General features: G+C 40.9%; 1 protein-coding gene across 1 annotated transcript in view; it reads right to left on the bottom strand.

Moving 5' to 3' along the window:
• Positions 1-1,786: 1,786 nt before the first annotated feature.
• VPS45 (vacuolar protein sorting 45 homolog) overlaps positions 1,787-17,195 on the bottom strand; it is a 62,742-nt gene continuing 47,333 nt past the window's right edge. The window contains exon 15 of the mRNA XM_002919316.4: positions 1,787-2,426. Within this exon, the coding sequence (XP_002919362.1) occupies positions 2,339-2,426 (88 nt within the window). The 3' untranslated portion in view covers positions 1,787-2,338. The remainder of the gene's footprint in view (positions 2,427-17,195) is intronic.

Below are 17,195 nucleotides of genomic sequence, written 5' to 3'. Positions count from 1 at the left end.
AATAAAAATGTAAGTCTTTGGGGCATCTGGGTGGCTCAGTTGGTTAAGCACTGGACTCGTGACGTCGGCTCAGGTGATGATCTCAGGGTCCTGAAATCGAGCCCCGAGTTGGGCTCTGCGCTGGGCATGGAGCCTGCTTGGGATTCTTTCCCTCTCCCTCTGCCGCTCTCCCGCAACTCACACATGTGCGTGCAAGGGTTCTCTCTCTCTCTAAAAAAAATATTTAAAAAAATTATAAAAAAATGTAAGTCTTTGATCCTTAATAAAGAAATGCCAACTTCTGGCATCAAACCTCCTGAGGGTAAGGTCACTTTTTAGACTTCTTGGTTTTATTAGTTGAGTAGGCACAAGGGAAGCAGGCAAATGATAGGAATTGTATAAGAAAAGTCTCTGTTCCTTTTTTTTTTTTTTTAAGATTTATTTTAGAGAGAGTGAGTGAGAGAGGGCATGTGTGTGGGGACGGGCAGAGGGCAAGGGAGGGGCAGAGAATCTCAGGCAGACTCCCCTGAGTGGGGAGCCCAAGGCAGGGCTCCATGACTCGACCCTGAGATCATGACCTGAGATGAAATCAGGAGTTGGTTGCTTAACGGACTGAGCCCCCCAGGCGCTCCAAAAAGTCTCTGTTCTTATTCTTCTTATTCCAAAGAGTTATCTTGCCAAGAGGAAGGGAAGCAAAGGTAATCCTGCTTGGGGGAGGTTTCTGTTTATTTGAAAAAACTCTGTAACTCATAAAAGCTGCAATTAAAATAATGTCCCCCCAGTGAAGGCAGTCTCACTTTTTTATTATAAAAAAAGGGAAAAAATTTGAAAAGGTACCTAAAGTGACACACACACACACACAAAGGAAAGGCATTTAGATCTTAGCTCTTGGCTATAATATGGACACAGCCTCAGGGCTTCACATGAGTGCGAGGTAAAGAAACAATGGAGAAAAGGAGGGGGAATGGGAAAATGGAGATGGATAGAATGACCTTGATTTTTTCCCTTATTTCTTGAGCTGCTGATTAGTGCAGTGGGAGGGTTGACAGGCATCTGATCTTTCTGTATAGTGATTTTATATACCCAGGTTGGAGACAGGAATCTTATTGCCTCTTATTAGTGTTTGCAGTGTTCTAAGTGCTTTATATGTATTATCTAATCCTTACAATCCTATGAGGAAGGTGCTTTATTACTCTCATTTTAAAAAAAGATTTAGAGAGAGACAGAGTGGGCAAGTGGGGAGAGGGGCAAAGGGAGAGGGAGAGAGAGAGAGAAGCAGACTCCCCACTGAGCACAGAGCCCAACGTGGGGCTCAGTCTCATGACTCTGAGATCATAACTTGAGCTGAAATCAATAGCTGGATGCTTAACTGAGCCCCCCCAGGCGCCCCTATTATTCTTATTTTACAGACAAGGACACTGAGCCACAGAGAGACTAAATAGCATTCACAAGGCCTGATAACTGTGACAGATTTGACTTTAGGCTATCTGAGGCTAGAGAATATTTTATGTTCAACATAAAAAGAGGTTAAAAAATATATGAAGGGCTTACAGAGAACCAGGGAGGGATTGTGCTGTGCTGTTTTTGCTATGATTTCAGGATGCCATAACTTCCTGGCATGAGTGACATCACCACTTTCCACTGCTTTCAAGAGAATCGAAACTGACACCAGAATCTATCATTTGCCTTGACATCCTCCAAATATCCTTTGGATAGAAGCAGTGCCTTCTCTATGTCTGGTGTAAAGCCAGCTCATCTCATGAATTCCCATAAATAGTTATTAACCCCAAAGAAATAAAAACTTGTATCTTTTCACAAAATGGATTTTTATTGTAGTCATACATGATTTCTCAGTGCCACAGAAAACTGCAATGTAGGAACAATTTTTGGATGGTTCTTTACAGAAACATGATGAGTTTTCAGAAAACGAGGTGTGCAGGAATGTGGTTAATGAAAAGTAAAAGGGGTCAAGAGAAGAGAGGATGTGTAGCGTGTCCATCAAATGATTACTTTTTAAACTCCTCCGAGCTCTGATAACCCTTTTCTCAAGTAAGATCCCAACAAAATTCATCAGAAACTGAAGTGATTGTGCTGTCAAATACAAGGAATACATTTGTTTATTTGATAAGGAAACCACGAGAAAAGTGGGTTGGGAGGGGCACAGACTTATTCTCAACTCATCACTGGGAGTCTTGGTGTCTGTGCCAACAGTTCAGGAATTAGCAGGCTACTTGGAGATGGGTTATAATGACAAGCACAAAACCCAAGGCTCTTCTCCAACACCTCTGGTCGGCGGGGAAAGCCCGCAGCGAGGCTAGAGGGGAAGTCGCACCATTCTCCTCACCTTGCCATCACCATTTCATCTTCTGCTTGCTGACCTCGATGTAACTTGAGAGCTCTCCCTGCTTCGGCTGTGCAGTCCAGAAGCCAGAACTTCCTCTAGGAAACTGAGCAGTAGATTTGAGGTTACTCAAAGGAAAAAAAAAGGTATCTCCAAAAATAGAGTATCTTGCCCACGACATGTAACTGGATAAAGGATATCATGATGAGTATGTAAGAAGTACTGGTCTGATATTTGGGTGCAGAGGAGAAGCATCAGCTGAACACTCAAACATCCAGACTAGAAGGAGCTCCCCTTAGTGCTCTTACCCAGGGTTCTGTGTTTTTTAGCACTAAACCTGTAAGATCTGTTAAGACTGAGATTTCCAGTTTGAAATTTCTAGTTAGGAACCCAATTTTTTTCCTTCCTTCCTTCCTTCCTTCCTTCCTTCCTTCCTTCCTTCCTTCCTTCCTTCCTTCCTCCCTCCCTCCCTTCCTCCCTCCCCCCCTCCTTCATCCATTTATCTATCTGTCTATCTATCTATCTATCTATCTATCTATCTATCTATCTATCTTAGAGAGCACGAGCAGGGAGAAAGTTGGGGGGGGGCTCTCAAGCAGACTCCACGCTCAGCATGGAGCCTGATGAGGGGCTTGATCTCAGGACCCTGAGATCATGACCTGAGCTGAAATCAAGAGTCTGACACCGACTGAGCCACCCAGTGTCCCGGAACCCAGAATTTTGAAGGGCAAGGCTACTGTATTAACTGAGAACCGTGTCACATCAGGACCTCCTATTTGACTCTTAAAATGGCCTCAGAACGTGAATTGTGCCTCTAGTCTCCTCCTTAGCCAGGGGACTCTGCCAAGTGGCACCAGAGTCAATTTTCTAAAACACAGATGACATCCTACTGCATACTTTCACCTCGTCCGCTTTCAAACCTTTCATTTCCTTCAGAACAATGTACAGAGTAAAATTCAAGGCCCTTCATAATGTATCCTCCTAATAACTAATACTTGTATTTATTTTTTTCTGAGAACTGTGTTAAGCCACATGCGTATGTGTGTTATGTATGTATATGTGTGAAACAGATGCTATTATCCCCATTTGAAAGGTGACAAAACCAAGCTATGGAGGTGAAGAGACTTGCCGAGTTCACCACAGCCAAGAAGTGGCTTCGCTGGATCCAAACCCAGGCTCCGGAACCTGCGCCCTTGGGCACCACACAGAGCGCTGCTTGCTTGTCTCACTCCACTTCCCACCACGCCGCCCAGCAGCGCCCAGCCACTTGCTTGCCCCAGAACAGCTCCTGAGCTGCCCCACCTGTACACTGTGCTCTTATGTCCTCTGTCTAATGAAAATCTTTTTATCCTTTAAGGCTGAGGATTAAAAGTCACTTTTTCCATGAAGCCTTCTCAAACTCCTTCTGGCCAGCAGGACCCTTCCCATCGCTATGAATCTCTTTGCTCCACTGCTATTTTAGCTCTGCGTTATTATGCATTCAGTACTCGCTCTATTATTGCTGCCACTCTAGACTGTGAGCTGCTGAGGGCGGGTCTACGACTTCTTCAGCTTGGATCTCCAGGGCTTAGCACATAGGCTGCCATCTAGTAGGGACCCAATAAAGGTGTACTGGGTAAATGAACTCATTAAGAGAAGGGCTACACGTTGGGGCGCCTGGGTGGCTCAGTTAAGCGTCCAACTCTTGGTTTCAGCTCAGGTCATGCTCTCGCGGTCACAGGATCGAGCCCCACGTCGGGCTCTGCGCTCAGCTTGTTGTCTGCTTCAGATTCTCTCTCCCCTGCTCTCTCCCTCCTGCTCACTCTCGCTCTCTCTCAAATACATAAATAAAATCTTAAAAAAAGATAAAATAGCTACGTGTTGGCAAGAGAGCCTTCGCTATGATACAGGAGTTTTGGGGCAGTATGCTAAGTGTGCCGCAGTCACTCTCAGGGGACAGATCTGCAGCAGAGGGTTGGAGGGACGACCAGGTACTTTATCATTACCATTGTTTTGCAGTTTTAGACCTGCCAGATTCTGGACTTGGAGGATTTAAATTCCAAACTCCTTTCCAAAAGAAAAAAAAATGATGAAGCAGAGGGAAAGGAATAGAAGCTAAATTTATTTATTCCCCTACTGAAATCCAGGCACCTCTGTCTGGCCTGGTTTTTTGACCAGTTGGACTGGAGACAGTTGGAGGGCAGAAAGCAAGTGTCAGAAATGAGGTGGCATTGCTTTTGTGAAAGATAACACAAGAAGTCTTTGATTAGTGACTCATAGGAAGAAGGAAACAAACGTGCCGGGAAACCCTACAGGAATCGGTCAGGTGACCTCTGCTTCACTTCAGACTCTGCTACTGGTGCCAAGACAGGGAGTAACTGAACTGAAATCATACTTCAAGATCCTCCTCTGTGTATCGACAAGACCCCCCATTCTTGACTGCAAAGAGAAAATACTATTTATATTTGCCAAGTCTAATTTTGTTTCCTAGGGCCATTGTGACTTTTTAAAAAGTATCTATTTGAGGACTTTGATGAGTCACTGCAGAATGCTTTAAAAATTATGGGCGAGGAACATATTGGTATCTATACCCCAAATTTAGACTATGTTTAAAAACAAGAATGATTTTTTCTAGCTTTTTTTTTTGCATATAGAAAGAGATTGATTTATTTAAATTCAATTAGCCAACATACAATACATCATTAGTTTCTGATGCAGTGTTCACTGATTCATCAGTTGCATTAACACCCAGTGCTCCTCACATCGTGGGCCCTCCTTAATGCCCGTCACCCAGTACCCCATCCCCCCACCCACCTCCCGTTCCACAACTCTCAGTTTGTCTCCCAGAATCAAGAGTCTCTCATGGTTCGTCTCCCTCTCCGATTTCTTCCCATTCTGTTTTCCCTCCCTTCCCCTATGATCCTCTGCTCTAGCTTTGTTTTAAATCAATTTCACTTTAAAAGCAAACTCAAAAATTCCCTTCTCCTGTGATATCATAATCTAATTCAATTCAGCTCAATTCAATTTAACAAGTGTTTTACTGAGCGTTCATTATGAAGCAGGCACTGAGCTAGGTGTACAAAGGACACTTGTTATGATTCCTACCTTTAAGGGACTCTCAGAGACACAAACACAATCACAACTCAATGTGAGACAACATATAAACAAAGACGGTACCAGGAGCTAACTGAGGGGACTAATGCTACTGCTTGTCTTGGTTTGTGCTGTCATCACTCTCAGCTTTATGGAGAGAAGCAAGGTGGGCAGAAAAAAAGCCCTGATTTTATTTTATTTTATTAATTAATTTATTTAGAGGTGGGGAGAGGCAGAGAGAAAGGGAGAGAATCTTCAGCAGGTGCCCAACATGGAGCCTGAGGTGGGGCTCGATCTTACAACCCTGAGATCATGACCTGAGCTGAAATCAGGAGTCTGCCCCTTCACCAACTGATTTTAAAAAGTCTACATCAAGGGGCGCCTGGGTGGCTCAGTCGGTGAAGTGTCTGACTCATGATTTTTGGCTCAGGTCATGATCTCATGGGTCATGAGACTGATCCCGGTCTGGCCCTGTGCTCAGTGGGGGAGTCTGTTTGAGATTCTCTCCCCCTCCCTCTCCCCCTCTCCCCCAACTTGCACCCATGTGTGCACACACTCTTTCTTAAATATGTACATATATCTTAAAAAAAAAAGTCAACCTCAAAAACTCTTGCATCATGCATTGGAGAAAGAGTTTCTTCACTTTTCAGTCTTTGGTAAGGAACTAGAGACTAACACTTACAGGATTTTAGCTTTTAATTACTAAAGGAATTGAGTTGAACAACTGTGCTCCTAACAAAGCTATATAATAAAACTACCTCTCTCTCTATCATCTATCTCTTCTTCTTTTTTCACTATATTCTACAGATAGAAGTTATATGTGAGTTTCTTAATAAGAAACCAAAGACACCAAAGGAAGCTAGAGTCAAATGTGAAGTGGTATAATGAAACAAAATGAATGGAATTTATAGGAAGCAGGAACCTAGAAGAAGACTTTCTGGAAAATAATGAGAAAAAAGCCCCCAAATATTCCCCTTAATGGAGTAATAATTTTCTAATTAAAGCCAAACACTTAGCAAGAGATGCTAGAATACAGGAGTGGGTGAGAGAGAAGGATATGATGGAGCGTTTAACAGCACAGAACACTGACAAGTCCTCTCAATTCCCACTGCTTACAGTAGCTGTCAGAGCTGCTCTTACGTCTCATACCTCTTTGCTTTTGCACACACTATCCCCTCCGCCTGGAAGGTCGCCCCATCCCTCTCGTACTCTATCTGAACCATGCGTCTGTTAAAACTCAACTCTCATATTCTTAATCCTCTAGGAAATCAATTGTCTATATGTCTTTTTTCCACACAAGCCTATAAGCTTTTTGAGGACACAAGTAATACATGAATACATTCTTTTGGCAAAAGTTTTAAATAGTATACATAGAGCTTAAGTCTCCTGGATCTTTCTTCCCCCCATTGCTCTTTCCAGAGGTAACAATTTAACAAGTATTTATTAACTGCCTACTATGTGCCAGGCCCTGTTCTAGATGCTGTGAATATAGCAATAAGTAAAAAAAAAAAAAAAGAAAGAAAAAAAACCAACAAAAACAAAACAACTTCCCTCATGGGATTTATATTCCAATAGGAGAAGGGGAAGATAAATGAAATTAATAAGTAAAATGTAATAATAACACAATAGTAATAATAAGGGCGAGCTCCTATCACTGTATGTGAGGTTCTCATGAGATAAAAACTATCCCACTTTACGAAGAAATTGAGGCTCAGAGGAGCCAAGGTCTTACATCTTGAAAGTGACAGAGTCAGGATACAAACCCAGGCAATCTGCCTTCAGAGTTTGCTCTCCTGAGCACAATGCAGCACTGCCTCTCTACAGTATGTGAGATGAAGAAGGCATTACGCAGAATACAGCAGGTCTGAAAGAGAGCTGGAAGTGGTGCTGGTGGTGTGAGATTTTAATCCTGTGGTCAAGGAAGGCCTCACTGAGAAACTGACACCTGAGCCAAGACGTGAATGAGGCAAGGGAAGGTATCCGGGGGAAGGGCAGGTGCAAAGGGACCAAGGCTGGCTGTGTTCAGGGAACAGAGAGGAGGCTAGCGTGGCTGGAGTGAAGTAAATAAGGTACCGGGTAGTAAGAGATAAGACTGGAGATGTTAAGGAAGGGGACGGAGGGGAGTATGAAGATGAGATCACGTGAGGCCTGGTAGCTTGTTGCAAGGATTTTGATTTTTACTTTGAGTAAGATGGGTAACACCTGGAGGTTTCCATGCAGAGATGAGACATGCCCTGAATTATGAATTTTCATAGGGTCACTCTAGTGACATAAGAGAATAGACTGTACAGTTAAGGGTGAGGCGGCTGTAACAATCCAGGTGGGAAATGGTGGTGTCATGGACCAGGACGGCAGTAGTGACAGGGTGTCAGATTCTAGACATATTTTGAAGGAAAGATCATAAGATTTACTGATGAATCAGGATGTAGGTGTGAGGGAAAGAGGGGAGTCAAGAAAACACCAAGTTTTTGAACTAAGCAACTAGAAGGATGGATATGCAATTAACTGAGATGGAGAGTCTGAGGGAGGGTCGTGTTTAGAAAGATGTGTCGGAAGCTTGGTCTTGATCACGTTAAATATGGATAATTAGACATCCAAATAGAAGTGTCAAGTAGACAGCTGAATATATAAATCTGGAGTTTGGGGGAGAAGTTCAGACTAGAAACAGTGGTTCTTAATGGGGAGGGGTGTGAGAGATGTGATTTTACCTCCAGGGGACATCTGGCAATGTCTGGAAACACTGCTGGTTGTTGTCACTGGTGGAATGCCGCTGGCATCCACTGTGCAGAGGCCGGGGTGTTGCCGCACACCCTACAACACACAGGACAGCTCACCACAACAAAGAATCATCTGGTCCCAAACACTAATAGTGCTGAGGCTGAAAAAGTCTGGATGAGAGGTATAAATTTAGGAGTCAGTAGCAGACAGATCTTAAAGCCATGAGCCTGGATGAGATTGCCAAGGAAGTGGGTATAGATAGAGAAGAAGAGAGGTGGTCTAAGGACGGAGTTCTAGGGATTCCTGAAATAGGAGAAATGAACAAAAGTGACAGAGAAGGAATGGCCAGTGAGGTAGGAAGACCAGGAGACTAGTTTCTGGAAGCTAAAAGATAAGGTGTTTCCAAGGGAAGGGATGGAACAACTGTGTCAAATGCTGCTAACAGGTCAAGTAAAATGAGTGTTAAAGGTTGACTCTGGGTTTAGCCATGTGGAGGTCCCTGGGGACCGGAGCAAGGACAATTCCAGAGGGCGATGGGGGTGAAAGCCTGAACAGAGTGAGGCTTAAAAGAATATGTGAGTTCAAGAGAATATGTAAGGAGAGGAATCAGAGACAATGATTAGAAACAGTTCTTCAAGAATTTCTGCTACAAAGAGAACAGAGAAATGATACAGAACCTGGAAAGAGACAAGAGGCTAACAGAGGGTTTTTTAAAGGCGGGGGTGGGGGGAAGTCAGTATGTTTCTCTGCTTCTATGAATGATCCACTAGTGTGGAAAAAACTGATTGAGCCCAAAAATAAGCAAAGCTAAATAATGCGCTGTTTACAAATATATAGATAAGCGATAAAAATCTCCCACCAAAGCAAGGGAACTAAACACAAAACGTAGAATAGCACTTACCTGTTGTAGGGAGGTAAGGGATATAATCTGAGAGGAATACAAACAGATCCATGTTACTGGCAATTTTCTAGTTCTTGGGTTAGGTGAAGGATTCAAGAGTGTTCATTATATCATTATACTTTCTAACTTGTATGTTACGTATATTTATTTATAAATATAAAAATGATATTAAAATACAATAAAGGAAAAAAAAGCTGAATGGGTTTCTTTACTCTGGAGTTTCTCAGACTCTTGAACATACTAATGTGAATTGTGACTTTCCAAGAGAAGGATACAGTACTTTCTAAATTTAGTTGGCTATAGAACCTTTTTTAAGGCAATACCTATCAATACCCAACAAATACCAAACACATTTTCTATAGGACAGACCTTAGGAAACACTGAATTAAGACATAAAATAATTCCTTGATTATAACCAATTCCACTGAGGTTACTTTATCCTAATACACTGTCTTGCAAACAATGTAACTGCCTTTATTATAAAATGTAGCTACTCCTTCCCAGTTCCCCCCTTAGTACTGGACACCTGACTTATAAAAACAAAACACAACACAACACAAAGCAAAAGAAAACAAGTAAAAAGGGGCCCCTGGCTTTAGTTCTTCTCCCACTGAGAAGAAATAGGACAAAAAAGCAACCAGTGGGATTCTGCATGTATCCAGCACTGCGCACATATCATTTACCGGAGAGTCGTGTGAGGAGAAAGGATTACCCTCTCTGTCCACAGGGTAAAGGATGGACTCCTCAGAGACAGAGCTGCCTGGAATATTGCTTACATAGAGGTCTGAAAGGAGGTTATCATCTGAAAACAAAAAGCTAGAGATGTATTTTCCCACCACTGGGCACATTCAAGACCACATCCCTCTGTCAGAGCCACCACAACGACAGGAGTACAATGGTGGCCACCATAAAAAATACAAGAAACAAAGCCCCCAAATAACCTCCGTGTAGCAAGTACAGCTGCTGAAGGCTCTGCAGGCCTGTTCATTACAGGGGTGCTCACTCTGGCAGCCTCAAAGGGGACACGTGAAGTGAGCAAGAGTGGAACCTGAGCTACTAAAAGTTTTTGTCCTCATAGACCACAAAGGTCATCTGGCAATGGGGCTACCTTCATAGTCGATATCCTCACTGCCCTAGTATACTCCTCCTTGAGATAATATAGAATTCTGTTCTTGAATTATATTAAAGTAGAGGTTTTCCAAACAAGTGATTTGGAGGTAAGGGTGATGGCAGATGTGGTAATGAAGAATATCCCCAGTCCCTTTTACTTTGTGTCCCCCAAATATAAGAGTTGTAACCGTAGCAGCGGCAGCAAGTAGCAAGCTGCTTACCCTGTGCCAGACTCTCCTCCAAACATTTTACATATATTCCGTTATCCAGTCGTCACAACAGTGGTAGGAAAGAGCAATTAGGACCTCCGTTTTACAGCTGAGAAACTGAGCCACAAAAAGGTTAAATAGTTTGCGTAAAGTCATGCAAGTGGACACACGGCAAAAGTGGGATTTAACGAAGGTAGTCTGTCAATGGAGCCCATGCTCTCAACTGCTATGCTCCACTGCCTTTTAAAAGACCGAAGGGTATCACTGTCATCTGAAAGAATGAAAGTTTGGCTTGTTTGCTGGTATAGCAGCAATGTCCACGACAGCCAAAATACAGAAATACATCTGTCCTTCGACAGATGAATGGATAAAGAAGATGTGGTATATATGCACAATGGAATATTACGCAGCCCATCAGAAAATGAAATCCTGACATTTACAACGACATGGATGGAACTAGAGGGCATTATGCTAAGTGAAGTCAGTCAGTCAGTCAAAGGCAATTATCATATGATTTCACTCATATGTGGAAGTTAAGAAACAAGACAGAGGATCACAGGGGAAGGGAGGGAAGAATAAAATCAGATGAAATCAGAGAGGGAGAGAAACCATAAGAGACTCTTAATCATAGGAAACAAATCATTCAGTAACTGGGTCATGGGAATTAAGGAGGGCACGTGATGTAACGAGCATCGGGTGTTACATGCAACTGACGAATCACTAAACTCTTCCTCTGAAACTAATAATAAACATTGTATGTTAATTAAATTTAAATGAAAAAAATATATAAAAAAATAAAAGACCAAAGGGTAACAAAAGGTGATTTGTAAATCACAGTCCTATTCAGCCCAGAGGCTCTAATGATAATCCCAGTGAAAGAACAGGTGTCCCAGCGGAGGCATCATTCAGTTGGGGAAGGTAATACAGTTTTGGCGGAGGAATGACAACTCAAGGCTGTGCTGAGGCTAACCAACTACTTTAGTACTTAATAATCCCAATGGCATCAAACTGATGACTTTTAAAAATCTGAAGAACATTTTAGTATTTATCATAAACATAGAAATGTAGATAATACAGAAATGTAGATAATACAGGAAGGAAAACAAGTCACTTTGTGTCACTCCACAGAGTCAGCAAAGTTGAACTTTTCCTTCCGTTTTCAACCTTTTATTGTTTCATCCAACAAAGCCCGAAACAAATAAGCAAATACGTATTGGGTCTTACATACTACACAAAAAGGCATATCCTATAAACTTGTAAGAGATGAGAACATTTTCCTAAAACACAACATTCTGGCTACAAGAAACAAACTACTTAACCAAGTTTACACAAAGGAGAAAGGTGCACTGGGCGGCACGGGTTCAGGGGGAGATGAGGTAACATGGGAGAGGATGAGTGCTGCTCTGTGACCAGACACTACCTGCCTCTGACTCTCTTGCCTCTGTGTCTCTCTCCTTTACTGGCCTCTCAGCTTCAAGCTGTTTACTTACTTCTTTCTTCTTTCTCTGCATTTGAGTTGAAATAAACTGTTTGCTTTTTACCAACCTTCTCCATACACATTAATGATTTTTTAAAAAACATTTTATTTATTTATTTGAGAAAAAGAGAAAGCAAGAATGATGCAGAGAGAGAGAGAGAGAGAGAGAGAGAGAGAGGCAGACTCCCCACTGAGCAGGGAGCCCGATGCATAACGACATGAGCCAAAGGAAGCCGCTTAACTGACTGAGCCACCCCACCCAGTCACCCCCACGTTGATGATTTTTAAGTTTATTTTTAAGAATCAGGAGCAGCTGACCTCAGTGTTGTGAGGGTATGGTGTAAAGGTTTAAACTGGTAAAACTTTTCTGGCTGGCAAATTAGTAATTTAGCATCTTAAAAATGTTTATATTCTGTGACTCTTGATCTCGGGGTGGTGAGTTCAAGCCCCATGTTGGGTGTGGAGCCTACTTAAAAAAAGTGTTTATGCTCTCAGAGGCACCAATTTCATCTCAACATTGTTTAGCAGTGCATGAATCTAGGATCACACAAATCTGAACCTGAATTCCAGCTTTGCACTTTCTTGTTGTATGACCTAAGACAAATTATTTCATTTCTCCATGTTTCAGTTTCTTCATTTGAAAAATGGAATCACATGGGCGCCTGGGTGGCTCAGCGGTGAAGTATCTGCCTTCGCTCAGGTCATGATCCCGGGGACATGGGATCGAGTCCCACATCAGCCTCCCTGCTCAGCGGGGAGCCTGCTTCTCCCTCTCCCGCTCCTCCTGCTCGTGTTCTTTCTCTCTTTGTGAAATTAATAAATAAAATCTTTAAAAAAAAAAAAGAAAAATGGAATCACAATATTGCTTCTTTTTAAAAGATTTTATTTATTTATTTGACAGAGAGAGACAGCCAGGGAGAGAGGGAACACAAGCAGGGGGAGTGGGAGAGGAAGAAGCAGGCTCTCAGCGGAGGAGCCCGACGTGGGGCTCGATCCCACAACGCCAGGATCACGCCCTGAGCCAAAGGCAGATGCTTAACGACTGCGCCACCCAGGCGCCCCCACAATATTACTTTTTGGATCATGATTAAATGAGAAAATATATGTAATGAAGTCACCAGACTGTCTGGCATGTATAGCATATGCTCAATTATTATTATCCCAAGTGAGCAACTGGACTAGTATGTAAGGATGTGTATAAAATAATGTTTATTGCAGCACTATTACAAGAGTGAAAAATTTTAAACAACTAACACCAAACAGTTTTGTTCACCCCTGTATATCCAGTCTTAAAATAGCTCCTGGAATACAGTTAAGTGCTCAATAAGAGTTGAATGAACAAAAAACTGAGAATTGGTTGAATAAATTGGGGCATAATCAGACAACAGAATGCTATGCCGTCACTATAAAAAATGACATATATAAGTAGTTTCATTGAAAGTAAATGTATAGTATATTCCCTTTTCTTTAAAAATGTATGTGTACACATTAATAGAAAAAGGTCTCAAAGACTATATATACATCAAGATGTTGACACTTCCCATGGTGGGATGGTGGCAGTGTGGATATTTCTATTGTCTTCTTTTTGCTCAGCTGTATTAAAATTTTTTCCTACAAGTACTATGTATTGATTTTGCAGTAAAAAGCTATTTTTAATTTTAAAAATGTATGTTCCAAATGCACAAATAAACTGGAGTCAAGAGACAGACCTAGATTTGAATCTTGTGTTAAGTCCAGTTTTTTAAAAAAAATCTTATTAGAGTTATTCATATATATGTCTACTTTCCCATTAGACACTGAAATCCTTAAACATATAGGACATGCCTTCATCTTTCTAGCACCTTGCACAAAACCTTACATATAATCAGCACTCAGTAAATGCTCGTCAGTGACAGGCGATACACTCCATCACGACTCTTGCAATGGTGGCTAACACTCTGATCCCAGCAGGAAAGTAAACTCCCCCAGCATCTCTACAGAGATGGTGATGATTCCAAGTCTCAAAACTGATCCCGAAATGCCCATAAGTGAGCAAGAGTGTCCTCTGGATTCCTCTTTCTTTGAAATGCAAATTCTGTTACAGGATCCTAATTTTTCTGTAAATAATTCAGAGATCGAACCAACTCGTGGTTACAAGAGAAGGTCCAAGTTTCTAGTGTTACTTGTTTAGGTAGAAATCTATAAAGTACCTGTTGATGGTATGAATCAGTCCCCTCCCACCTTCAAATTTATTTACAGAAGTTCAAAATGCCAATCGTTTTCTAAGCCCTAAACTGTACTCTCTACAAAAAAACCTGTACTCTCTACATTGTTACTGACTTACTCTGTCAGGATTATATTATTACCAACACTTAGGCATCAACTTAGGTAGTGATGACACTAACAGCTGCAACTAGTTAATCAAGTTAACCATTTTTATTCAAAGAGCAACACTGTCTTAAATCTCATCCTTAATTACATTTGGGTGACAAAAATCTTAAAACAACACTAAATGATTCTTTACTTTTGTACTATATCCCCCCCCTGCTTTGGTTTACAATATTTCTTAGTAGGCAGAAACTTTCACGTATTGTCCATTTGGTAAAAACAAATTTTGCCTACCTTGTAAGTGACATTTATAAGCAAGAGATTAAAATAATCACAGCTACATAAATCTTCATAAACTATTATTTCAACTGAGTGCTTAGGTGCCCAGACTGGAGACAGAGTGAGTTCAAGTCCAGCTTTGTCACTTTTTAGCTCTATGACTTTTTTTGTCACTTTTTAGCTCTATGACTTTGGACAAGGTTTTTACTTCCCTAAAACCTCAATCTCCACATCTGAAAAATGAAGTCAATGACAATAATAAAAATATCTACTTTGTTGGGTCGTCAGGAGACTGAAACAAAAGTGAATGGGTAAGGCAGTACAATCCAATAGAATCCAAATGTGAGGGGCGCCTGGGTGGTTCAGTCGTTAAGCATCTGCCTTTGGCTCAGGGCCTGATTCCGGCGTTCTGGGATCGATCCCCACATCAGGCTCCTATGCTGGAAGCCTGCTTCTTCCTCTCCCACTCCCCCTGCTTGGATTCCCTCTCTCGCTGGCTGTCTCTCTCTGTCAAATAAATAAATAAAATCTTAAAAAAAAAAAAAACAAGTACAAATGTGAGCTGTTGGGTAATTCTAAATGTTCTATAACTATATTAGAAAGGTGAAAAAGAAAGGTAAAATTAATTTTAATAGCATATTTGACTTAACCCCAAAATCCAAAACGTTAAGAACTTCTAAAAATTATTAATGAGATATTTTACACTTATTTTTTTGGTACTAAGTCTTTGCAATTTGATATATTTTATACCTATAGCACACCTCAAATCAGACTAGTCACATCTCAGGTGCTCAATAGCTACACATGACGCGTGGCTGTCTTATTGGATAGCACAGGTAAGACGTGTTAAAAGTGTCTAGCATATAGTTTGTACTAAATAAATTTTACTTCTTGGTATCATCCTGACCCCCTTTATAGGAATTGCTATGGATCAGTGTTTCTCCAAGTATGTGACTCATAACACTAGCTAATATCAGGTGGTTCTAGAGCAATGGCACTAAAAAACACTGAATTATATAGTAAGAAAACTATTCCTTTTTAAATTACTTTTCATCTTTCTGACTATATAACAAAAAGTGTCAGTTTGATACTACAGTACTTTTTTAAAATTATAATTTCTTATTGATATAAAATACACCAATTTTAAGGGCATCGTTTGATGATTTTGACAAATGTATACGGCTGTGTAACCATTTCCTTAATCAAGATATAAAACATTTCCATCACCTGAGCGAGGGTTTCTAAAAAATCAGGAAACTGCACTACCGCAACAACAACAAGAGTCCTGAAGTCAACCCCATATCTTTGAATACATAAAGTCAAATTGCTTTCCAGAAAAGTTATACCAATTTATACTTCTAGTAGTAATATTTGAGACTGCCTCACTGCACTTTTATCTTAAGGAAATAATCAGAGATGGGACAAGGTTTATCAATATCAATTTATCAAGCTGTTTATTGACATATCAAACAAAATTGTAAAAAATCTAAAAGTCTAATAGAAATGGTTAAAGACACTTTTTTTTTTTTTTTTTTTTGAGTGAGAGAGCAAGCACGAGCAAGTAGCGGGGGAGAGGCAGAGGGAGACAGAATCCTAAGCAAGCTCTATGCCCAGAGTGGAGCCCCATGTGGGGCTCAATCTCATGACCCTGAGATCACAACCTGGACTGAAACCAAGAGTCGGACACTTAACAAACTGAGCCACCCTAGGGGCCCCTGAAGACACATTCTTAAAATTAAAATTATACAGCTATTAAGATTATTTTAAATAATTTTTAATAACATTGGGAAGTGTTCTCAATATAATTAAAAGAAAACAAGTAGAAAACTATATACACAATAAGATCCTAATTATGTCAAAAACAAAATAAAATTTGGGGCACCTGAGTGGCTCAGTGGGTTAAATGTCCAACTCTTGATCTCAGCTCAGATCTTGATCTCAGGGTTGTTGAGTTCAAGCCCTGTGCTGGGCTCCACACTCAGCAAAAAACATAAAAACAAAACAAAACACAAAAGAAAAAAACTAAAAAAACTTTAGGTAAAGAAAAAAACAGGAAGGAACATGCCAAAATATTGACAGTGGTTAACTTTAGTTGTACTGTTATGAAAGATTTTTACTTTAATATTTAATTTTTTTATTACAATGACAATGAAATATTTGGGGGTAAAAGCCTTTCTTTTTTTTATTTCTCTTTGCTGGCGAGAGAGAAAATAACTGAAAAAATGGGACCAATAATTATTTTTCAGGCATATAGAGAGTTTAATTGAACCCAGTAGGATTATAGAGAACCTACTATGCATAGTCATTACTATTGGTTCGAAAGGGAATCTGGCAGTAAGAGGATTGTTGATTTGGGGTCACCTTCTAGAAGGGTATGTCTTCTTCCTTGTCAAAATTCTAAAGTAACTAAACTGATAGCACTGGAGACTGAAGTGCTCTCTTCACCTAAGTTTAGGTGGGCTTCAGGCAATGGCAGCACTGTTGGCTAATACGTCTACCTAGCTTCCCTCTTCCCCTCCACTTCTATCCTGAATTCTGAGAAGACAAGAGGGATTTCTTTTATTGGGAGAACAATTCCATCCATATGGATCTGGTTGTTGGCCTCTCAGCTCACATAGCTAACTTAAAGTGTCAATTGCGGCTAGCAGGGACTAGAACTCTTTAATATTGATTGACTGGTGAAGTGATAAGGCAAGCCATCTCAAATCCCTAACCAAGATGCTTATTTGCAAGGTAGGATCATGTGCCTCAGACATCACTAGAGTAACAGATGAGTCTATTGTAGGTGAATAAATTAAATAC

The sequence above is a fragment of the Ailuropoda melanoleuca genome, chromosome 2 (genome assembly GCF_002007445.2).
Source record: "Ailuropoda melanoleuca isolate Jingjing chromosome 2, ASM200744v2, whole genome shotgun sequence".
Lineage (NCBI taxonomy): Eukaryota > Metazoa > Chordata > Mammalia > Carnivora > Ursidae > Ailuropoda > Ailuropoda melanoleuca.
Note: the sequence above shows the minus strand (reverse complement) of the source record. Positions and strands in the feature narration are given on the sequence as shown.